The sequence below is a fragment of the Rhinatrema bivittatum genome, chromosome 19 (assembly GCF_901001135.1).
Source record: "Rhinatrema bivittatum chromosome 19, aRhiBiv1.1, whole genome shotgun sequence".
NCBI classification, from domain to species: Eukaryota; Metazoa; Chordata; class Amphibia; order Gymnophiona; family Rhinatrematidae; genus Rhinatrema; species Rhinatrema bivittatum.
Genome location: NC_042633.1, coordinates 23,352,748 through 23,377,154, shown reverse-complemented (window position 1 = coordinate 23,377,154; position 24,407 = coordinate 23,352,748). Strand labels below are relative to the sequence as shown.

Below are 24,407 nucleotides of genomic sequence, written 5' to 3'. Positions count from 1 at the left end.
GATAAGCCCAGAGGATGCTTAGGTGTGAGGGGTAAAGCCTGGGATAAGCACAGAGGATGCTTAGGTGTGAGGGTAAAGCCTGGGATAAGCACAGAGGATGCTTAGGTGTGAGGGGTAAAGCCCGGGATAAGCACAGAGGATGCTTAGGTGTGAGGGGTAAAGCCTGCGATAAGCACAGAGGATGCTTAGGTGTGAGGGGTAAAGCCTGCGATAAGCACAGAGGATGCTTAGGTGTGAGAGGTAAAGCCTGGGATAAGCATAGAGGATCCTTAGGTGTGAGAGTAAAGCCTGGGATAAGCACAGAAGATGCTTAGGTGTGAGGGGTATAGCCTGGGATAAGCACAGAGGATGCTTAGGTGTGAGGGGAAAGCCTGGGATAAGCACAGAGGATGCTTAGGTGTGAGGGGAAAGCCTGGGATAAGCACAGAGGATGCTTAGGTGTGAGGGGAAAGTCAGGGATAAGCACAGAGGATGCTTAGGTGTGAGGGGTAAAGCCTGGGATAAGCACAGAGGATGCTTAGGTGTGAGGGGAAAGCCTGGGATAAGCACAGAGGATGCTTAGGTGTGAGGGGAAAGCCTGGGATAAGCACAGAGGATGCTTAGGTGTGAGGGGAAAGTCAGGGATAAGCACAGAGGATGCTTAGGTGTGAGGGGTAAAGCCTGGGATAAGCACAGAGGATGCTTAGGTGTGAGGGTAAAGCCTGGGATAAGCACAGAGGATGCTTAGGTGTGAGGGGTAAAGCCTGGGATAAGCACAGAGGATGCTTAGGTGTGAGGGGAAAGCCTGGGATAAGCACAGAGGATGCTTAGGTGTGAGGGTAAAGCCTGGGATAAGCACAGAGGATGCTTAGGTGTGAGGGGTAAAGCCTGGGATAAGCACAGAGGATGCTTAGGTGTAAGGGGTAAAGCCTGGGATAAGCACAGAGGATGCTTAGGTGTGAGGGGAAAGTCAGGGATAAGCACAGAGGATGCTTAGGTGTGAGGGGTAAAGCCTGGGATAAGCACAGAGGATGCTTAGGTGTGAGGGGAAAGTCAGGGATAAGCACAGAGGATGCTTAGGTGTGAGGGGTAAAGCCTGGGATAAGCACAGAGGATGCTTAGGTGTGAGGGTAAAGCCTGGGATAAGCACAGAGGATGCTTAGGTGTGAGGGGAAAGCCTGGGATAAGCACAGAGGATGCTTAGGTGTGAGGGGTAAAGCCTGGGATAAGCACAGAGGATGCTTAGGTGTGAGGGGAAAGCCTGGGATAAGCACAGAGGATGCTTAGGTGTGAGGGGAAAGCCTGGGATAAGCACAGAGGATGCTTAGGTGTGAGGGGAAAGTCAGGGATAAGCACAGAGGATGCTTAGGTGTGAGGGGTAAAGCCTGGGATAAGCACAGAGGATGCTTAGGTGTGAGGGTAAAGCCTGGGATAAGCACAGAGGATGCTTAGGTGTGAGGGTAAAGCCCGGGATAAGCACAGAGGATGCTTAGGTGTGAGGGGTAAAGCCCGGGATAAGCACAGAGGATGCTTAGGTGTGAGGGGTAAAGCCGGGGATAAGCACAGAGGATGCTTAGGTGTGAGGGTAAAGCCTGGGATAAGCACAGAGGATGCTTAGGTGTGAGGGGAAAGCCAGGGATAAGCACAGAGGATGCTTAGGTGTGAGGGGAAAGCCAGGGATAAGCACAGAGGATGCTTAGGTGTGAGGATAAAGCCTGGGATAAGCACAGAGGATGCTTAGGTGTGAAGGTAAAGCCTGAGATAAGCACAGAGGATGCTTAGGTGTGAAGGTAAAGCTTGGGATAAGCACAGAGGATGCTTAGGTGTGAAGGTAAAGCCTGGGATAAGCACAGAGGATGCTTAGGTGTGAGGGGTAAAGCCTGGGATAAGCACAGAGGATGCTTAGGGGTAGGGTGTAGCTTTATATTGGGGCAGGCTCTGAAGTTGTGCATCAGGTAGGCCCCTCTTGCCATGCTCTGGGTTTCCGTGGATTACCTTGTGCAGGCCCCGGCAGTTGAGGAGTGCCACGAGGTGGTGGAAGCTGCCCTCGGTAGAGTTGAGCACACCCTGCACCAGCAGCAGGTTCTTCTGTTAACGAAGAGAGGAAAGCAAAGAAAGCCAACGTCAGAATGGAAAGCTGCGTCTACAGCATCCGTGGCCTGGTAATGACCCAGCGCAGCGCTTGTGGCCCCATAACGTCGCAGCACCGCACCCGTGGCCCCTGTAGCGTTAGAGCATCGTTTGGGTCCCGAATTCCTGGGCGCGCTTCGCAGGAACCGGTGGCTGGCGCAAGCGAGCCCGGCTGCCACGTTTTACCTCTGCTGCCGGAAACTGCGGCACAGCCTCCCGCTCGAGCCCGTGCAGCTGGGAGTGGATGTTGGACAGGGCCCTCTGCGACACGGTCAGCTTCTGGCAACCGAGACGGAGGACAGCATTAAAAAGATAGATAAATGAACAGATGGTGAGGGATGGCGCGCACCTTATGTCATCAGAAGCCCCAAACAGTGCGGAGCTTTGCTCGCGCACCGCATCCCCCCTCGGCTCTGGCAGTCTGGAAGGAAGGTGCAGGGCTTCGCTTCGCCCAGCCTTGGTGTCCTGCTCGCACGGGTCTTTTTCCGCACCTCCCCAGCCACTTTAGGGGGCAGATGGTTCACCGTGCGTAGCGAGGCAGGAAAAGAACACAGCCTGAGCTTCGCTGTCCATTGCCACGCTGCCGTAACTGAGCAAGGGGGAAAGGGATGACAGAGGGCGAGCCGAGCGGGATGCGAGTCGGCAGGCACGGGGCTGGCCGAGAGCCTTCACATGCATGCCCAGGAAGTGCACAATTCCGTAGGCCGTGCCCCGGAGACCCAGGCAACCCTCTTATGATGATAAGAGGGGGATCTTGCTTGCCCTCTTCTTGCCCCTTGTCTCCAGGGAGTGCAGGAGAGGTTACTCTTCTGTTAGAGGGTACCGGGGGGGGGTTGTGGACAGGCAGCGTTGGGGGATAAGGAGTGAGGGGGAAAGGCCAGGCCATCGGCTTTTCAGCTCTGCGTCAACGCGGCGCATCCGTACCTGCTGGAAGGGGCTGGCCACGTCCTGGTTACAGACCAGGTAATACCGCAGCACATCTAGGAGGAAAGAAAGGACCGGTGTCAGAGTGCAGCGGCCACCAACGTGCGGGCGCAGGTGGGCCGCGCGGCTGAGCCTTACCCGGGCTGACTCCCGTCCTCAGGTGCGTGGCGTTCAGCACGTACATGTCCGGACTGGAGCAGAGGTCGCTCAGGCCCTGGTGGGGGGGGAGAAGGAGGACAAGACAGGGCCAGAGTCACTCTCCACGGTACCAAACGAGGTAAGCCCCTCGCGGGGTGGCGGTGACGCTGCTGGACCATCCGTTTTCCACAGCCCCCAAGAAGAGGAGACAAACAATCACCGCCCACTCAAGGCTGCTCGCTTTATTGTGGCGCACCCTGCTTGGAGAACTTGGATCGGGGGGGGGGGGGGGGGCACCAGGATCTGCTAAGTGGCTCATGAATTAAGTCTAGAATTTGCTTTCAAATTTACTTCTGTTTTGTCTGTAAAATATGTGCAAACAGCCAAGAAACGTACTGGCGTGCTTGCTGGGAGGTTAAAATGAATTAATTGGAATGAAATCTGTATCTCCCCCCCCCCCCCCCCCCCCTCCACGGGTCTGGCTCTCGCCCAGCCTGCTGAGCACTGCTGGTCTGACTGGGTTAACTGTGACTGGGAGCGCTGGTTCGGGGACGCTAATTAAAGCTGACAGATGTGATGGGAGAAATCACTGACCCAGCACAGAGCAATTAAATCTCTTCCTTCTGGAATGGAGGCGGCAGAGAGGGAAGGCTTAATCATGTGCCAGGCAGGAGCGGTGCAGAGCTCTTTCTGCAGCTTGCTTGCAGAGAATGTTCATGCTAGTGAAAGCGTGAATACAGCACGGACAGCTGAAGAGCAGATCTTCATTATAGCCCCATGCAGGTGTCACACTGGTACATGTAAAGCTTGAATACAGCACAGACAGCTGAGGAGCAGACCTTCATCAGATCCCCATGCAGGAGTCACACATTGAAAACGTGAATACAGCACGGACAGCTGAAGAGTGGATCTTTCCGTGTTTTACAGAGCCACACACTCTCAGACAGAGAGGGACTTACCACGGCTGCTGCTGTCTCCAGCCCCATGGATCCCCAGCTCAGAATAAGCATGAAGAAACTCATGACAGTCATCCTGCAGGGAGAGAGAAAAACCAGGAGGGAACAAATCAGAACATAAGAAGGTATTGCCATATTGAGTCAGACAAAGGTCCATCAAGCCCAGTATCCTGTTTCCAACAGTGGCCAAGCCAGGTCACAGGTAGCCGGCAGAATCCCAAGGGGTAAATAGATTCCAAGCTGCTTATCCCAAGAATAAGCAGGGGATTTCTGCAACTCCACCTTAATCATGGTTAATGGACTTTTCCTCCAGGAACTTGTCCAAACCTTTTTTAAACGCAACTATACTAACATCTTTCACCACATCCTCTGGCAATGAATTGCAGAGCTTAATTATGTGTTGAGTAAAAAAATATTTTCTTTTATTAGTTTTAAATGTTTTACCCAGTAACTTCATTGTGTGCCCCATGGTATTTGTACTTTTTGAAAGAGTAAACAACTGATTAATGTTTACTCCTTCCATTCCACTCATTATTAGAGATGTGAATCGGAACTGAAATCGGATCCGATTCTGGTTCCGATTCACATCTCTATAGATGTGAATCGGAACTGAAATCGGATCCGATTCTGGTTCCGATTCACATCTCTATAGATGTGAATCGGAACTGAAATCGGATCCGATTCTGGTTCCGATTCACATCTCTACTCATTATTTTATAGATCTCTATCATCTCTCCCCTCAGCTGTCTCTCCTCCAAGCTGCAGAGTCCTAACCTCTTCAGCCTTTCTTCATAGGGGAATTGTTCTATCCCCTTTATCATTTTGGTCGCCCTTCTCTGTACCTTTTCTAATTCTTGCTATATCATTTTTTGCAATGTGGTGACCAGAACTGCACACAGTACTCAAGATTGTGAAACCTGCAGGTCCTCTCTCTCCATGCTCCTCCCCCATCTGGCCCTCATCAGGAGCCATCAAGCATGACCTCCATCCTTAGCCCTCTCCTTTCAGCATTCATGAGAGAGAGCCATCAGGCACGGGCTCTCTTCTTACCCTGTCCCACCCATCTCTCATAAGAGAGACACCAGCCTCTCTCCTGGTCTCTGGCTCTTATCAGGGAGCCAACATCCCCAGTCTCTTCCACCCCTTCCCCCATCTGGCCCAGCTTTATCTCCCAGTGCATGACTTCTTAGCCACTAGCTCTTTATGTATACATTGCTGCATGTGCAAAGCCCAGGACTGCCTGCCCAGGGATGCTGCCTTTTTCTTGTTCCAATGCCCCAGTGGGCCAGCAAATGCCACACTCACACTATCACCAGCCACTTTATCTGCTTGGCCAGCCCGAGTAAGGTGAAGAGGCAGATGATCAGATCCAGCAGGAGCAGGAGAATGTACGCCAGCCACCTGCAGAGAGAGAGAGAAGCAAAGGGCATGTAAGATTCAGCAGGATGCTCCCAGGAAAGAGGCAGGCCAGCCCCAGGAGACCCCAGCTAGGGACAGGGGTGCTGAGCTTCTAGGCTCCCCCAGCCGTGGTGTGGCGGGGTAGGTGCGGCCACCCCCTGCCGCCTCCCCTCTGCCCTCACCTGTAATCCTCCATGAAGGTGATCTGCTCCGCCAGCGCCGAAGGGCTCAGCTCGGCGCTCCTCCAGAAGGGGATGTGGCCGAGGTGCTCAATCACGGCCTCTGCCTGCCGCCGGGTGTTTCTCACGCTGACCAGGAACTCGGTGCGCCGGGAGAAGACCTCCTCCAGCCGGGTCAGGTCGCTCCTCACCGCCGTGCCCAGCAGTTCCACCGTATCCGAGACCTGAGGAGAGGGAGGAGAAGCCACATGACAGCCCCCCCCCCGGGGTGGTGTGCGGGCACCAGGGCCAGGACAGACGACTCCTTGTGGGCCTGTCGGCCCACGTAGCAGCGTATTTATACGACATCCCCAGCTGTGCCGGGCCGGCATCAGCAGAACCCACGAAGGCTTGCACGCGGGGGGGGTCGGTAAAACGGGACCCAGCCTATCGCATGGCGGCGGTGTGTGCCCAGGGCAGGACGAGACAAGCTCCTCTTTCTCTGCCAGTCTCGCACTCTCTGCCCAGCTCTCGCCCCGTTTTCTGCCGGAGCAGTTCTGCACCTGTAACCTGGGGAGCGAGGCTTGATGCAGAGGGAGAGAGAGAGAGAGAAAGCCCTGCTTCAGATGGGGGATGAACAGATTACATTCAGATTACTTCCTGGCCTGACTGTTTGAACATGTGCAAGGTTAACATAGAAAGGGGGAAAAATCACTAAATAATAATGCCAGTAGCCCTTAGGCTATGAGGGGATTAGCGCGTCCAAAACGCATGTCCAACAGCAGGGCTCCCAATTTCACTGACAGCCTGATAAACCAGGACCTGGTCATATGTTGCAGGAAAGCTGGCCAGGCACAGGCTCGGTATTATCTGGTGGACTTCAAAGAGCTGATAATTCCTGCTAAAGAGAAGAAGGGACAGGGAGGGTCATAATCAGGGGCAGCCAGGAACTAGCTAGAATGTATTATGCCTATAAGAAACTCAGTTCTGGTCACTTCCCAGAGACATGGTCAAAGGGGTTCATTTCACCAATCTAGAAACAAGGAGAAACCACAATTCCAAATAACTACAGAGGGATCTGTGCCAACAGTAACACTAGCAAACTGTTTGCTAATGCCCTCAACAAACGAATATGAAAACTCCTAACAGCAAAAGCCTACAAAGAAGTCAGATTGGATTCCTCTCAAACCACGGAACCACTGACCACTTACAAACACAGATCAACAATCTGACTTCTTTGTAGGCTTTTGCTGTTAGGAGTTTTCATATTCGTTTGTTGAGGGCATTAGCAAACAGTTTGCTAGTATTACTGTTGGCACAGATCCCTCTGTAGTTATTTGGAATTGTGGTTTCTCCTTGTTTCTAGATTGGTGAAATGAACCCCTTTGACCATGTCTCAGGGAAGTGACCAGAACTGAGTTTCTTATAGGCATAATACATTCTAGCTAGTTCCTGGCTGCCCCTGATTATGACCCTCCCTGTCCGTTCTTCTCTTTAGCAGGAATTATCAGCTCTTTGAAGTCCACCAGATAATACCGAGCCTGTGCCTGGCCAGCTTTCCTGCAACATATGACCAGGTCCTGGTTTATCAGGCTGTCAGTGAAATTGGGAGCCCTGCTTTTATCTCCAGCGATTACCCAGCTATATATAACCTGCACATCTGGCAGAACAGACTGAGCCAGTGCAGAGGAGGAGGAAGGGTTGGGTGGGGGGATCAGTGTGTAAAGGAGACCAGCCTCTTCCTGGGGGCTGGGATCAATGATTGAAGGACACCTGCCTTTTCCCCAGGGCTGAGGCTCCCCCCCTCCAGGTGAAAGCTGAGCTGTGAAGGGTACATGTGTGTCACTCACCAGCAGGTCGATGGAGGTCAGCGTGTGGTTGGCGTTCATGAGGGAATAGGCCACCTGATAGACGCCATCGTTGGTTTCACTGTTCCCATAGAAGCCGACGCCGATGGCGGCACTGGAAGGGAATGAGAGAAAAAGAGAGGGACGTTTTTTTTTCTTTCCGAATCTCCCGGTAATATAGCAATCTGAAACCAGCAGGGAGTTTTTAACCAGTCTCCTTGCCCAGGAGATACCCCAGCTCTGGGAATCAGAAATGTTTCCCCCCCCCCCCCCCCCCCCCACAGGAGGATGATCTCGATTGCATCTTGGGAACTCCCAGTCTTGCTAAGCCCCGGGGCTGCTATGGTGCTCTCTCTCTCCATCCCTGTATAACATCTACAGGAGAACCAGGCAACAGAGTCCTGAGAAACACAGCGTGGAAGAATTTCCCTGGGTTACTGAGTTCAGGAAGGGATGGGGGCTGATCTCTCAGCCTACCTTACTTTCAACAGAACCCCCATCCCTGACGATAATATGAGCCTGTGTGATGCTTTTGCATCCTTTTTTTTTTTTTTTTTAATCTTCAAGATATGCAAATAACCTTTTCAAAGCCCATAACTTAATGTACCTGACATTGCTAATTTGCAAGAGATTAATTGGAGTGATTTCTTACCAGATAACCAAGTCGGAGGCATTAGCGATGATGCAAAGCCTAAATCCTGCTCCTTGTCTTCTTAATCCCTGCCCAACAGTTTTATTGAGGATCGCCTGAGAGGCCATCTTGGAGGTCACTGCCAAGCTTATCAATTCATCCTTTTCTACTGGTGCTGTTCCTCCAGTATTGAAGCAGGCAGCCCTTCCAACTGCAAATTCTAAAGATTTTTCAAGTTCTCGCCCCATTTCTTCCCGCCGCTTCTAGTGAAAGTGCTAGAAAATGCCTGCCGGCCATCAGGTTTCACTGTTCTTTGATGATCATGCGGTTCTAGACAACACCAGTTTGGTTTTCGTAAACACCATCGTGCTGAGATCCTCCTCCTCTCCAGCCTCGACACAATCCGTCAGGGTTTGGCCTCTGGGACAAAATATATGCTAATTCTTCCCCATATATCTGCTGCGATTGACGCGGCAAATCATGAGATTTTTCTTTCCCGCCTTGTCGCAGCTGGAATAGGAGGAATGGTGCTGAACTGGTCCAATTTGTGACTGCTAGACAGATCACAAGCCATCTTGGCATAATTTATCTACTGGGGCACTCTTTCGGCAGCCCGATTTTAATATATATGATACCATTCCGTAGATTATTGACCTCATTCAGTGTTTCTTCTAAACTCTACGCAGACGATATACGGTTTTTCTTCCCATTAAAAACATCTTGGGTCAATACACTTCATTTTGCGTCGTCATGTTTATCTGTGGTGAGTACTTGATTATTTTGCAACCAGTGATCCTTAAATGTCGGCAAGATGGAAGTCTTGGTTCTCAGCAGATTTCCGGCCTCTGTGTTTTTTCCTTCTGAAGGCCATGACGTAGGCAGCTCACGGACTGCATGAAACTTAGGTTGTGTCTCTAGACTCGTCACTCGCCATGCATTCTCAGGTTAAGTCAGTGGTTAAATCATCTTTGGCTAAATTACTCCCCCCTTTAATTTTTGTACCGCTCCCCCGACGACTTGTGTTGACGGGACTTGATTATTGTAAGTCTTTGTACATTGGCCATCCCAATAAGGCATTGCGCCTTCTTCAGACTGTACAGAACCTGGCGGCTTGCTGAGTGGTGCGGCTCTCAGAGATCACATTATTCCCTCTTTGCAATCCCCTTCTTTGGGCTCCTGGTTCATTGGCGGGCATGGTATAAAACTGTGGTTCTAATGTTTGACCTATGAGCAAAACACTGGAATGACCTGGGTCAACGTGACTCTTCGGATGGATGCACCTATGCTTGCCTTCCTTATTAGAGATTTCTTTGCCTCCCGAAGCCTGTTTAGAAGAGATTCCCGGGGGGGGGCCTGACACCCAGGAACACCCACCCTTGCCAGCTGTAGTCTGTAATATCAGAGAAATCAAACCTTTTGAGAAGGCACTCACAACACGCCTCGTTAAGGATGCTTTAGAAGAGTAAATTAGTCTGACTGGCAGTGAAGTGGTCGTTGGCAGTTGAAGTGTATTTCTGTTTCCTTACGTGGTTTTTAAATGGCTTGTCTATGTTTATTTTGTAAGCCGCTCTGAACTTTCTAAAGGGGGCGGGGCTAGAAATCTTTTAAATAAGAAAATAGTGCTTTAAATCCAAGCTCTGGTCAAGGAGATGGGAGATCCCAGAGGAAGGTAAAAGGTCCCCCGCCATCACCACCCAGCCGGGGAAGCACGCAAGCCTCGGGCCCTGCGGCAGAAGGTGGGCAGCGAGAGGGGAAAGGCGTCCTGAGCCTCCCTGGGTTTCAGCAGGGCGATGACTGGAATGGCAAAATCACATCTTTTGTTTGTTGCAAAATGCTTTTTTTTTTTCTTTTTTCCCAACCCAATAATTTCCTTCCTGTGCGCTTTGACGCCTTCGCCCTATCATTAGCGTGTGGGCCGAGACCGGGGATTGCGTCGCGGGAGGCTGTCAGCTCGGAGGAGGGCGTGCGGGATATCTGGGCTGGCGCCCTACTCCATGGCACCCTGGGCCCAGCTGCCCCCGGGGGGGGGGGGGGGGGGCTGGCATGCCCATCGTGCAGGGCGCTGGATGGTTGATCTTTATCACGCCGTGCCGGGCTGTGGGGGGTGAGGAAACCGGAGCTGCCTCTGGAAACACCAGGCCTTCATCCTGGGGGATGACCTGGCGGCGGGACGAGAGCTCTGCCAGTCTCGTCTCACAAACGTGCCGAGTTAGCCCAAGGAGAAGGGCTGCGCTGCCTATCCACAGCTACCCCGCAAGCGGTTCCTCAACGCCACCAGCTTAGCCCTTGTTTCGTTTTCAGCCTGCATTAATCAGCCCACGCATGGCTTAGCAGTCTGCACGTGGCTTGTGCCTTTTGTTGGTGGGCTGCAGCCTTTTTAGGGACAGGGCCACCGGCCTGTGTACTTATCTGGGGCCAGTACAAGGCAGGCCCTGCCCCCCCCCCTCCTCTCCATGCTGGTGACTGTGCTAAGTGGGCCCTTCCAGGGAAGTGCCTGCACCCCCCTCTGCCAAGTGGTGGTGGGGGGGGTCTGGAACTTGATCTTTGCCCTCCTGGCTGCCCACAATGCCCACCCCTTCTCCCCCAGCCTCTCTGGTTCAGGCTTCCTCTGCCCCCCCCATTCAGATCCCTGTTGCCTTGGAGACTGGCTCCGCTGCAGCCTCACAATGGAGAGGGAGGAGGTGGTAAGGAGTCATTATCATGCTAATAAGCCCCTCTGTCTGAAGCGGGGGTTGCTTGGTGGGAAAATGAGAGCTCTTTAAGAAAGAGGCTGGGGGGGGCCTTTCGGGCTCCCAGCCAGCCAGCGTTTAACCCCTTGCAAGGCAGGAAGAGAGACGGGAAGGGGGAGGGGGGCCTTTGGGAAAGGGGCCAGCGTGGTGACTGTTCCCCCGCTTTTGTGAATTTCCTGGAATTTCTCTCCCCTCCCCCCCCCCCCAGCTCTTTCAGGGCAGAAGGACCTCCAGACGCTGATCGGTGCCCTGTCTGCCTTCGGCCAGAAGAGCAGCGAAAACCCTTCCTCTCACCTGAGGGCGCGCCAGCCACCCCCTGCCAATAACCCAAAAAAATGCCATCGATGTTGTCAGACAGGGAAAGCCTCTAGGGCTGCTTAAGGGCCGAGCTGTAAGGGCTGCCAGGCTTGCCGCAGGCTGCTTCCCTGGCCCCATGGGCGGACTGGATGGGTCGCCCCCCCTTCTGTATCTCCTATGGTGTGAACCAGGCTTCCTTCTGCAGCTCCCATCGGGCCTCCTCGGGTTTCGGGCTGTGGACCTGGAAGGACCAGGGTGACTCAGTAGCAATCCCAGATCTTCGCTCTGCGGCCCTCTGGACAGGTCTCTTAGTGGCCACGGGAGGTAGAAGAGAGAGAGAGAGGGACAGGGAGCAGCTGGAGCCCTCCTCCAGCTCAGTTGGCCCCTGCACTAACAAGGCTGGCCGAGATCCAGGGAGAGGGGGAGGAGGAGGAGAGGTCTGTACGTGCTGGATAGATGCCCCCAGCAATGGGAAGGAAGAGTGCCAGCATTACCCTCCCACACACAGGCTGGGAAGCAGCGACAATAGACCCCCTCCCCTCCCCCCCTTCACGAAGGTAGCCCACCCCATCCCGGGGAGGGGTATCCCCCTGTGCCCGACCCCACGTCTCAGGCCAGGCCAGGAGCCGAATATCCTAAAATGCCCTCACCAGCAGGCCCAGCTTGCACCATCTCCTGCCCTTCTCTTTCTGCTCACCTCCTGCTCTCATGACCTTGGGCAAAAGCCCTTCACCCTCCACTGCCTCAGGCACAAAGTGAGACTGTGCCGAAGGGGGAGAGCAAACCGCAGATTGTATGAGCTTTGGGTGGGGGGGGGGGGGGGTGAAGGATCCTATTTTGGGTGCATCAAGCTTGCAAGCAGCAGGTCTCTGCTCCAGCTCCACTGTGGCTTGTTTCCGCCGCTCTGAAAAGGGGCAAGCACGACGGAGAGGATGGCCGCCCAGAGAAGTAAGGATTCCTGAAAGGGAAAAATGCTTGAAGGAGAGACCTTGCGCAGCCCAAGCCTGCAGCACTTCTCTCTGATCGTTTGCCGGCCGAGGAACGTCAGAATCTAAGACACTGACACCGGGAAATTGGAAGGTAGCAGAGATATGGTAACATCTAGCCTTAAAAAAAAAATTAATGAGCTCGCTGGAATTAGTGCTGGAATGTACTGTAAGCGTTCACAGGACTGGAAAAAATGGGCCCGAGAGATAAAAAGAGCTGTGCATTCAGTAACCATCAACCGGGCCAGAGAGGGCTCCAGACCCAGGTAAGAGCTGTGCATTCAGTAACCATCCCCAGGCCGGAGAGGGCTCCAGACCCAGCTAAGAGCTGTGCGTTCAGTAACCATCAACCGGGCCAGAGAGGGCTCCAGACCCAGGTAAGAGCTGTGCATTCAGTAACCATCCCCGGGCCGGAGAGGGCTCCAGACCCAGCTAAGAGCTGTGCGTTCAGTAACCATCCCCGGGCCGGAGAGGGCTCCAGACCCAGCTAAGAGCTGTGCGTTCAGTAACCATCCCCGGGCCGGAGAGGGCTCCAGACCCAGCTAAGAGCTGTGCGTTCAGTAACCATCCCCGGGCCGGAGAGGGCTCCAGACCCAGCTAAGAGCTGTGCGTTCAGTAACCATCCCCGGGCCGGAGAGGGCTCCAGACCCAGCTAAGAGCTGTGCGTTCAGTAACCATCCCCGGGCCGGAGAGGGCTCCAGACCCAGCTAAGAGCTGTGCGTTCAGTAACCATCCCCGGGCCGGAGAGGGCTCCAGACCCAGCTAAGAGCTGTGCGTTCAGTAACCATCCCCGGGCCGGAGAGGGCTCCAGACCCAGCTAAGAGCTGTGCGTTCAGTAACCATCCCCGGGCCCGAGAGGGCTCCAGACCCAGGTAAGAACTGTGCGTTCAGTAACCATCCCCGGGCCGGAGAGGGCTCCAGACCCAGCTAAGAGCTGTGCGTTCAGTAACCATCCCCGGGCCGGAGAGGGCTCCAGACCCAGGTAAGAACTGTGCATTCAGTAACCATCCCCAGGCCGGAGAGGGCTCCAGACCCAGCTAAGAGCTGTGCGTTCAGTAACCATCCCCGGGCCGGAGAGGGCTCCAGACCCAGCTAAGAACTGTGCATTCAGTAACCATCCCCGGGCCGGAGAGGGCTCCAGACCCAGCTAAGAGCTGTGCATTCAGTAACCATCCCCGGGCCCGAGAGGGCTCCAGACCCAGCTAAGAGCTGTGCATTCAGTAACCATCCCCGGGCCGGAGAGGGCTCCAGACCCAGCTAAGAGCTGTGCGTTCAGTAACCATCCCCGGGCCGGAGAGGGCTCCAGACCCAGCTAAGAACTGTGCTTTCAGTAACCATCCCCGGGCCGGAGAGGGCTCCAGACCCAGCTAAGAGCTGTGCATTCAGTAACCATCCCCGGGCCGGAGAGGGCTCCAGACCCAGCTAAGAGCTGTGCGTTCAGTAACCATCCCCGGGCCGGAGAGGGCTCCAGACCCAGCTAAGAGCTGTGCGTTCAGTAACCATCCCCGGGCCCGAGAGGGCTCCAGACCCAGGTAAGAACTGTGCGTTCAGTAACTATTGCCCTCACAGACTGGCTGCTGTAATAAAACGCGCGGTAAAATGGGCGTTCTTACTGAGCGCCTGTTTTTCTAATGCGCAGAGCCGTATCTCCTGGGCGCCTGATGCTATATTTACGGGAGCTGTTGCATTAAGAGGGCACACTAGGTAAAAATCGTGCATCCCTAGCGCTCCAATGCATCGGGCTCCCAGGGGACGCGGCTGTGCGCTTACATATCACTACAGGCGCTCAGTGCAATTGCTACAGGTGCTCAAGAAAGAATTAATGTAGTGGACTGATTACAAAAAAAATCCTTTTCTGGACACACAATCTACACCTGCAATAGCACGGGGCGAAATCAGCCTGGAGTGTTTATATTGTGCCTCTAGAAAAGTCTCTTTTGTAATTGAGCCATTTCATTACTTCTTGATTGTTAATCACCAAAAGCAGTAGATCTGCTGTTCTCTGTGAAGGAGCCACAGAGGACAGTATTTTGGATGTTTTCCTAAGCTCTCGACTGGCGGAATGACGGAACGCCAGCTCCGGGGCTGGACTTAAATTTGCCGGGTTGAAAGGTGTGGTGCGTTGGGCGCCCGGCGATTTCCTGCATCAGGGGGCTAATGGCTAATATCCTCATCCACATGGAATTTACGTGCGATGAATGGTATCGGCTGTGCAGTTGTCTGGACGCACGTTTTGGACGCGCTGATCTCCTTATTGCATCGGGTGCTGGTCTAGCGCATCCAAAATGCATGGCCAACCGCTCGTTGACCTGTGCGCTAGGCCGGGGGGGCATTTTATTGCATTGGCCCCCAGAATGGGACCCAGATACAGGTAAGAGTTGTCCGTTCAGCATCAAGTTAGGTAGGTGGAGCTCTAGAGGCAGGGGAGGGCTCTTCATAGTAGAGGGACTGGGCTCTAGAGGAGGGAGCTGTCTATCCTATTCAGAGTGGGCGCTAGAGGCAGGCAGGGGCTGTCTGTTCAGCACCAACGCAGAGCATGGGCTCTAGAGGTCAGAGCTGTCTATCCATCAGTATCCTAGAAAGAACAGGCTCTAGCGCAGTGGTTCCTGACCTTTTTTCCCATCGTGACACACCTGACAGACCACGCCCACATCTGTGACACACTGCTCATTACAATTCACGGCGGAAATAAAAAATAAAGGCCCAGTATTCATTTTATTGTTAAGAATGACACAAGGGAAGGATAAGTGCTCTGAACAGAAATTGCATAAATAGTAAACCTCCCATTCCAAAATAGCACCAACTTCCAGCTCTCAAACAGAAACCACCTTAGCTAAGAAAAGGCAACACTGAAAATATTACACCAGGCCTTAAAACACCAATACACCTCCTATTAGGAAAACGGACCAAGCCAGGCTACTAAAGAGCCCTACACAGAAACTACATGCCAGCAGAAAACCTCACCTGAGTCACATGTGCTGACCCTCACCTAACAAAGAATAAAGACACCATAAAGCATAACTAGAGACAATCAGGCCAAAACTGAACTGGAACCTGCAATAAGCCGGAGGCTCTGTGTGCAGTGCAACAAAGGAAAAAGAGAAACATCACCAGTCCTCATAAAACAAATCAAGAAATATAAAATCAATAGCAGTAAAACTATACGAACAAAAAGAACAGATTACGGTATTTCAAAACAGCCGATGATTGGAATACCCAAGAATTAAAAACTTGTTTCTAGACACCAATAAAATATTTCAAAACAGCGGACACAAAGACCCAATAATTAAAAATAATAAGGATAAAAAAAAAATTGCTCTGCTCTCCATACCTGGCAACATTGGATCTGCAGGTGCCCTGAGATTGTTGTGAATTAGGAGGGGGCAGGGTCGCTTGCAACTTTCTCCTCTCTCTCAGTCAGATACAAGATCTCTCTCTCACATAGACTCTCAATAACACAATTACACACGTTCTCTCTCTCATACACACAGGCTCTTAGACATACACCTGTTCTCTCTCACGCATACAGGTTCTCAATCACATTAATCTATTGCTAGTTGTAACTGCTGTAAATAGTCCCTTCTGTAAATAAGTTCCTCCTATTTCTTATTTTTGACAGTTGTTCCTTACTCTCTTTCACGCTACCTATCTTTCTCTCTCTTCTCCTGTCTCCCTTACCCCCCTCCTTTTTTCTGGCCTGCTCCCATCCCCTGCCCCCTGTTCATTGTAATTTCCTCCTTTAATTGAGTTACTTGTAAACCGGCGTGATGTGCCATACGAACGTCGGTATATTAAAAGTTGTTAAATAAATAAATAAATAATAAATAAATCACACTTACATACTCTCAATCACACAATCTCAAACACATCTGCTCACTCACTCACTCTCTCTTCCCACCAAACTAGCAGCAGCCCTCACGGCTTCGAGAAAGGAGCCCCATTGGCCACGTGGGCTGATGTTGCTCCGGGCTGGCGCTGCTCTTCTTCGGGCCGGCCCTGCACGCACTTTCCCTAACATGGTCTCTGCCCCCGTGTGCGGCCGCTGCACTCCACTTCCTCTTCCGAGCCGCGGGAAGAAGAGGCCATGCTGGTGTCACTGACTCCAGCTCTCCTGCAGGGTGGAGGGAGAGTTCCATCTTGCTGGGGCAGGAGGAGCAGCTGGGCCAGTGGGGGGGACCAGGAAGTGTGGGACACACCGGTGGAGAACCGCTGCTCTAGAGACAGGTAGGAGCTGTCCACTCAGCACCATAATGGAGAGAGAGGAGCTAGAGCTAGGCAGGAGCTGTCCATTCAGAACCATTCCTAGTGAGAATGGGCTCTAGAGGCAACAAGAAGGGACAGTCCATTCCGCATCCGTTCCAAGAGTTGGAAAAAGGGGCCAAGAGACAGCTGTAGTACAGCGCGAACCCATCATGGGAGCAGGGCAAGAGAGTGCTGGAGAGTAAAATGGAGCACTCTGACCTACGTCCCCCGCTAACTTGTTCTCGTGGGCAGGGAAGAGTACAGATTTGCCCGCAGCGTTCTCTCCGTTCCTCGCGCGAGCTGCATTTTCCTGCACGGGCTCGCGCTCCCAACCTGGGTGCACAAGCCCAGGGAACCTTGACTCTAGCACGTGGAGTTTTACCCCAGAACAAACTGCGTGGCATAATTCCTCTCTCTCTGCAAAGGGTGCGTGAGTGTGACAGACGACTTAGCAATCTGCAAAGAGAGGGAGGGAGCAGGCTGAATGAAAAAGGCGCTCGTGAGACAGCTGAATCTGCTCTTCACTCTGCAGGGTTTCAGTGATGGATGGGATTGTTTGGGGGGTCAAAAGGGATATTAAACCACCTCTTCCATTCCGACCCCTCCACCGTCCAGCGGCTCCCCTGAATCTTGCTCGGAGGTGACATCCCATGCTTGCAGGCTCCCACGGGTCCGTGGTGGCTACAATGTGGCCCATGACACCTCTCACACCTACAGGGAAAGATGTGGCGGGAGCCCACCCATCCCCATTTCGTGTGAGCTTTCTTTTCACCGAGAGGGCAATTCTGGTTAGCGCTTGTGCTCCAGACAATGCTCCAGCCCTCCCTCTGTCCCCTCCATGCTGCCTCCTCCTGTCCCCCTTCCTAGGTTCAGCGCACAGAGCTGGCTTTGTTTGGGCCTCTGAATGCCCTGCACCCGGATGAAAGGGGACGCTTGTTTCTAAAAAGATGTTGGCTCCAAGAGCCCTGTGACCGGGCGTCTGGAGAAGCAGCTTCGAGCCACGCGGTGGCCGACCCACTCCTGCCCATCTTCTCTCTCTCTCCCTCCCCCCCCCCCTCCCCCAGCCCACCGCTCAGAGCAGCCGGAGCACCAGAACCACGCTGGGCAGTTTCCCTGGTTCCGAGCTCTGCTCATCTTTCAAGCCTGAGAGGACAGGGAAGAATATCTGGAATGGAGGGGGAGGGGTGGGGGATACCCAATCCATGACATTGGGGACAGAGAGTGAGAGGGGCAGGAAAACAGAGGCATCCAGGACAGCGAGGGGAGCGCAAGAGCCACCCACGAGAGTGGCACCCAGGGACTTTGAAACGGGGGGCACCCAACGGGCGGCGTCCCAGGTCCCGGCTGAGCAGGAGTGGACCCAGCGGTGGGGATAAGGCCGAATGCGTGGCCCCCTCCCTCGGCCAACAGAGGGAGCGAGAGTCTGTAGGACGTTCAAAGGTGCTCCAAAGTTCTAGAAGGCCCTTCCCTGCCAAGGTGGATAGTGTTCGAGAGGGTAGTGCTCCGGATCGCTGCTTCCAGCCTCGCTCTGGCTGCATTTCGATTTGTGTCATAGCCTTTCCCCCAGGGTTATTTTCTTCTTCCACCTATTTTTTTTTTTTATTGAGGTCTAATCCTTTATTTGCTTTTCTTATTCCTGAATTGCTTATTAGGTAAATTGTCGATTTTTTTCTGTGTCAAATACTTTATATTTATATTCGATTGAAAATATAAATAAAGAGTTTAAAACAAAAAAAAGAGGGACCTTTCCTGGGCAGTCTGTTTAGCGAAGGGGCATCCTCTAACATTCAGGGGGGTATAAGCGATGTCCCCTCCGTCAGGGAAAGGTGACATTACGGGACGTATCGCCAGCAGAAGCGGCGGGGACCGCAACACGAAATTAATTGCGAAGCAAACGGGCCAAGGTTTTACGGGGGGGGGGGGGGGGGGGGGGGCGGGGGAGAGAATAGGACGAGCCCGTCGCTGGGTTCGGGGTCACTGCCTCGGAGCGAGCCGTGGGTCCTGCCGAAGCCTCTCCTCCCCCTCCATGGTCTCCCATGAGCTGGAGAGCCTCGGTGTGCCGCAGGAAAGCTGGCAGTGCCAGGAGAAGCGAGGAACTGAGGGGGGGGGAGGGGGAGAGGCTTGGAGGAGAGAACAAAGCACACCCTGGGTGAGGAGGTGGGGGGAGGGGGGAGGGGGGCCATGACAGAAGAGCATGGGAACAAGATGCACAGCACCGAGATGAAACAGTTCCCTCTTTTCTGAGGCGCGGAACAAGGCCACCTTTGTGGCAGTCCCTGAGATGGGGGAGAAGGGAGGGGGGCAGGCCGGGGAAGTTCCCAATGGCTCCAAGACTCAGATAAACAAGCCATCGTCGGGGGGGGGGGGGGGGGGGGACCTTGCAGGGGCAGCTGCGGGTTATTGTGCTTCCAGGAGCTGCAGGAGGAGGAGGAGGAGGAGGAAGAGAGCCCCTGGCCACCGGACCCTGGCCTGGCAGCGGGGAGGGAGGGGAGCGATGCGGGAGGTCCCTACCACTTCAGGAGCCCCTGACTGGCACTGCACTCCGAAACACAGCCCGGTGGGGGACCCTTGTGTCCCTTCCCAGCCACCTCCCACCCCCAGTCAGATGTGCCGAGCATCAGAGGCCGCAAGGATCCACAGGACAGCGGGTCCTCCATGCTCCTCATTTCACATGGGGGCCTGGGCTCTCGGCTGCCCTGTGAGTGGCAGGCGCTAAGGAGGCTCTTCCAGGGGCAGGACTGGGGGCAGGGGAGGTCTGCGTAGCCCAGGAGCTGCTGAGCTGGAGATAACCACAGCTTTAGTCCCCGGGCCAGCAGCCACGGCTCTGAGGTTTGGAGAGAAGGGGGAAGCATGGGGTGCCCATGCCAAGAGCACATGCGCCACCCCCACCCCCCCCCCCCCCTTCGTTGCTGCCTGCCCACGTTAGCTGGAGGAGGATTTGCATCAAGCACGCCAACGCTTCGGCAAAGATTGTGCAAGCCAGGGATAACCGCGGCGCCCGTCCTGCTCACCAGCACACGATGGCCGCCGCCACGCAGCTCCACGTCACGCAGCAGGCCCGGCGGCCTTTCGTCCCCTCCTCCTCTTCCTCCAGGCCGCAGCAGCAGAGGCGGATCAGGTACACACAGACGAGGATCAGGCTGATGGCGAGGCAGAGCCCAGCAAAGCCGGCCAGGAAAAGCAGGGCCTGGGGAGGAAGCGAGAGAAGGGGGTGAACTGGCCTGCACGCTGGCCCCAAATTCCCTCCCTGGGCCTTCCTCTCTCCCAGTTGCCTTCTGAATCTGATGAGTTACAATTGTAAAAAAAAAGAGAGGAGTCAGCTTGTCCTCATGGTCTCCCTCACCCCTCACTCAGGCCGATACAGTGCAGTGCGCTCCGACGGAGCGCACTGTTAACCGGCATTTGGACGCGCGTTTTGGACGCGCTAGCTTTACCCCTTATTCAGTAAGGGGTAATAGCGCGTCGAAAATGCGCGTCCAACTCCCCCAAGACTAATAGCGCCCGCAACATGCAAATGCATGTTGCGGGCGCTATTAGGTATTCCCGCGCGATTCAGAAAGCAAAATGTGCAGCCAAGCCGCACATTTTACTCTCAGAAATTAGCGCCTGCCCAAAGGTAGGCGCTAATTTTCTGTGCACCCTCCAACTTAATATCATGGCGATATTAAGTTGGAGGTCCCAAAAGTTTAAAAAAGTAAAAAAATAATTAAAAAAAAAATTTAAAATGGGCCCGCGGCTTGCGGGTTGAGAACCGGACGCTCAATTTTGCCGGCGTCCGGTTTCCGAACCCGTCGCTATCAGCGGGCTCGAGAACCAACGCCGGCAAAATTGAGCGTCGGCTGTCAAACCCGCTGACAGCTGCCACTTCCGTCAAAAAAGAGGCGCTAGGGACGCGCTAGTGTCCCTAGCGCCTCTTTTTACCGTTGGGCCTAATTTTAATAAATTAAAATACTGAATCGCGCGCACAGGAGAGCGGGCGCTCGCCTGCTCTCCCGCGTTTTTACTGTATCGGCCCGCATGTTTGCCCAGAAACCTCCTTTGATTCTCTGTTTCCCCCTGGGGGGGGGGGGGAGTATTGATGGAGACCCTGCCCCCAAGAGCTTAGGAAGAGATGAAGGTGGGAACAGCAGAAGGAATGAGCTCTTTACTGTAACAGCGGGAGATGGAGAGGGTGGGGGGAGAAATACAAGCTAGAAAAACTTTTCTTTCATATCGACTGATGATGAGTAATTAGAGGAGAGAAAAAGAGGCGAGGGGGAGGAGAAGAGGAGGGCGCCCGGAGAACGGCAGGAAGTGTCCCTGGTCTTTGAAAATCAAAGGCAAGAATCCAGGGTCAGGCACCTCAGGCTGTGGCCTTCAACAATGGGCGCACAGAGCCTGCCAGAGAGCAGGAGCAGGGAGCATGGGAGAGAGAGGGGAGAGTAAGGGAAACAGAGGGTAACTATAGCATGGGGGGAGCCTAGTGAAGAGAGGGGGAGGGAGCATGGAAGAGGAGGGGAGACAGGATGGGGGGAGTATGGTAATGAGAGGGGGATACAGGATGGGGGGAGCATGGTAATGAGAGGGGGAGACAGGAAGGGGGAGCTTAGTAATGAGAGGGGGAGACAGGATGGGGGAGCTTAGTAATGAGAGGGGGAGACAGGATGGGGGAACTTGTAATGAGATGGGGAGACAGGAAGGGGGAGCTTAGTAATGAGAGGGGGAGGCAGGAAGGGGGAGCTTAGTAATGAGATGGGGAGACAGGAAGGGGGAGCTTAGTAATGAGAGGGGGAGGCAGGAAGGGGGAGCTTAGTAATGAGAGGGGGAGACAGGATGGGGGAACTTGTAATGAGAGGGGGAGGCAGGATAGGGAGCTTAGTAATGAGAGGGGGAGACAGGATGGGGAACTTGTAATGAGAGGGGGAGGCAGGATAGGGAGCTTAGTAATGAGAGGGGGAGACAGGATGGGGGAACTTGTAATGAGAGGGGGAGGCAGGATAGGGAGCTTAGTAATGAGAGGGGGAGACAGGATGGGGGAACTTGTAATGAGAGGGGGAGGCAGGAAGGGGGAACTTGTAATGAGAGGGGGAGGCAGGATGGGGGAGCTTGGTAATGAGAGGGGGAGGCAGGATGAGGGAAGAGCATGGTAGAGAGAGTGGAGACAGTGGAGAAAGAGGGAAAGAATAGTAAGGAGCAGGAAAAAGATGGCTTAGCCTGGGAAATCGGATGTGGGGGGGAGAGGCTGTATCAGCATTGTGGAATTAGAGTGAGATAGGGGGAAAGGGGCAGGGTTATCTGTGAAGTAAAGAGGGGGAGAGAAGCAGTGTTAGCCCGGGAAATAAGAGGGGAGAGGAGTGACCGTGGATATCTGAGAGCAGAGAGTTAAATCCCTGATGTACCCCAGTGCCTTCACTCTAAAGCAAGGAGTAGGTAATATGAAGGTTATAGCATGGGGGTCCTGAGAAATAGTGGCTGTATCTGCCCTGGTGGGAGAGGGAGAGATCTGCTCAGACCCAGCTGAGAGACTTAGAATGACCTTATTCACACCGGGGGGGGGGGGGGGGGGGGGGGGAGTCATTAAAAATGAATTCGCTTTCAATTTCCATGCTACAATGAATTAATCAGGGACAGAAGGAGCCGAGTCCTGTCCCATCCCCGGGTGTCTATAGCCCTGGCTCTGGCTCTCTCTCCACCTCAGGAAGTTCTCTGTCTGTCCACACCCCTGGCAACAGGTAGCAAGTGCAACGGGGAGAGGGGGTTCCGGATTCTAATCCCACTCTTTTCCTTCCTGGTGGGTTTTATTTCGTCTCTGGCTCACAGGATTGCCACCTAGTGCTCCACCAAACGTCTCCCCTGTCCCGATCCCTTCTCACACTTGTAGAACAGCTAAATACGGATGATATCTCCCAAAACACAGCAAGGCAAGACAGCTCCCTGCTAAACAGCCCAGCGAGGAGGCAAGCAGGGGCAATAACCAGGGATAGAGGGACTGAGGGGGAGGGAGGGGGGGGGGGAAGCAGAGGAATAGCTAGAGATGCAGGAACTGCTGAGGGGGGGGGGGGGGAGGGAAGAGTAGGGGTAATAAGAAACTGCTGCGGGGGCTGCCCATCCCTCTCTTACCTGCTGGTACTCCCAGTCCTGGGGGGCGAAGGTGCTGTCCACTGCCTCCAGCTGGAAGTTGGTGTGTGGGACCTGGTGCAGGAGGAAGGTCCACCATGATGCCCGGTACCCCTGGGAGATGGTCATACCTCCTCCTTTCTGCCCCTCTCTAGCACCAGACAGGGCACGGCAGCCGCCTGCAAACTCAGGGGTCCAGAGGAGGCGGGTGGCAGGCGGGCAAGGCTGGCTTGGGCATGGGGGCTGCCCGGCTCTCAGGGCAGAGAGGACCTGTTAGCGTCCGGCCATGGTGAGAGGGGGAGACGGAGCCTGTGCAGAGAGCACACTGAGGGTGCCAGCAGCGGGGCGAGCGAGGGAAAAAAACATCCAGCCTTGTCCATGAGGTTGAGCTGGCAAGCTGGAGGGAGCTACAGTGCCGCCTGGTGGTCCCTGCGCACCACCGCTTTTAATTAACCGCTCCCTAGTGCCTCATCAGGCTGAAGTGCCAGGGATGCCCCTGCCCAGGAGCCCTCTCCCCATCTCCTCCGCTCTGCTCTGGGTGAGCTGCCACAGGGGCTCGGCAAAATGTTGTTTATTCCTGTAGGAAAGCGTCTGTGTGCAAGGAAGCCTCACAGCATTCTCTCCCTGTCAGCGGCATCCAAAGTAATAAAATTAATGCCACATCGCAAAAAGTGTAAAATAGTTTGAAAGAAATTGTGTGTCCCCATTGCCCTCATGTCACACACACACACTGAGCCCAGCCCTGAGATAAGGATAGGTCTCCTTTACACACTGCACACACTGATTCCAGCCCAGAGGAGAAAGCAGGTCTCCTTTTCACACTATCCATAGTGATCCTAGCCTGAGAAAAGGACAGGTCTCCTTTACACACTGCACACACTGATAGAGCCCTGCGATAAGGGCAGGTCTCCTTTACATATTGCATACACTGATAGAGCCCTGAGATAAGGGCAGGTCTCCTTTACTAACTGCACACACTGATAGTACACTGAGCTAAGGGCAGGTCTCCTTTATAAACTGCACACACTAATTCCAGTCCTGAGATAAGGACTTAATCTCAAGCATGAGAAAAAGCAGATCTCCTTTATATATAGGTAGAGCCCTGATGAAGAGGCAGGTCTCCTTTTCACATTGCTCACATCTATGTAGCTTTGAGGACGAGGCAGGTCTTCTTTACATACTGCATACATTGATAGAGCACTGAGTTAAGGACAGGTCTCCTTTACATACTGCATACATTGATAGAGCACTGAGTTAAGGACAGGTCTCCTTTACATACTGCACACATTGATAGAGCCCTGAGATAAGGACAGGTCTCCTTTACATACTGCACACACTGATAGAGCACTGAGATAAGGGTAGGTGTCCTTTACTAACTGCACATATTGATAGAGCCCCGAGATAATGGCAGGTCTCCTTTACATACTGCACACATTGATAGAGCACTGAGCTAAGGACAGGTCTCCTTTACAAACTGCACACACTGATAGAGCCCTGAGATAAGGACAGGTTTCCTTTATAAACTGCACACATTGATAGAGCCCTGAGATAAGGACAGGTCTCCTTCATACACTGCACACACTGATTCCAGCCCAGAGGAGCAAGCAGGTCTCCTTTTCACACTATCCATAGTGATCCTAACCTGAGTTAAGGGCAGGTCTCCTTTACACACTGCACACACTAATTCCAGTCCTGAGATAAGGACTTAATGATCTCAGGCCTGAGAAAAAGCAGATCTCCTTTATATATAGGTAGAGCCCTGATGAAGAGGCAGGTCTCCTTTTCACATTGCTCACAACTATGTAGCTTTGAGGACGAGGCAGGTCTTCTTTACATACTGCATACACTAATACAGCCCTGAGATGGTAAAAAACGACATCTTAGAAGTGCAGTCCA

The 24,407-nt window shown here is 53.7% G+C and overlaps 1 protein-coding gene across 5 annotated transcripts in view; it reads right to left on the bottom strand.

Annotated features, from left to right (window-relative positions):
- TTYH1 (tweety family member 1) overlaps positions 1 to 22,900 on the bottom strand; it is a 28,578-nt gene extending 5,678 nt beyond the window's left edge. The window contains exons 1-10 of one of the 5 annotated variants that reach the window (XM_029585392.1): positions 22,515 to 22,900; positions 19,427 to 19,602; positions 7,534 to 7,645; positions 5,708 to 5,928; positions 5,433 to 5,528; positions 4,131 to 4,203; positions 3,172 to 3,247; positions 3,034 to 3,089; positions 2,296 to 2,388; positions 1,975 to 2,067 (exon numbers count right to left, since the gene is read on the bottom strand). In XM_029585392.1, the coding sequence (XP_029441252.1) occupies positions 1,975 to 2,067; positions 2,296 to 2,388; positions 3,034 to 3,089; positions 3,172 to 3,247; positions 4,131 to 4,203; positions 5,433 to 5,528; positions 5,708 to 5,928; positions 7,534 to 7,645; positions 19,427 to 19,602; positions 22,515 to 22,640 (1,122 nt within the window). In that variant the 5' untranslated portion in view covers positions 22,641 to 22,900. Of the gene's footprint in view, positions 1 to 1,974; positions 2,068 to 2,295; positions 2,389 to 3,033; positions 3,090 to 3,171; positions 3,248 to 4,130; positions 4,204 to 5,432; positions 5,529 to 5,707; positions 5,929 to 7,533; positions 7,646 to 8,182; positions 9,371 to 19,426; positions 19,603 to 22,514 lie in introns of those variants that run through there. The other 4 variants (XM_029585395.1, XM_029585396.1, XM_029585393.1 and 1 more) reach the window with 4 other exon arrangements.
- Between the last annotated feature and the right edge of the window lie 1,507 nt (positions 22,901 to 24,407).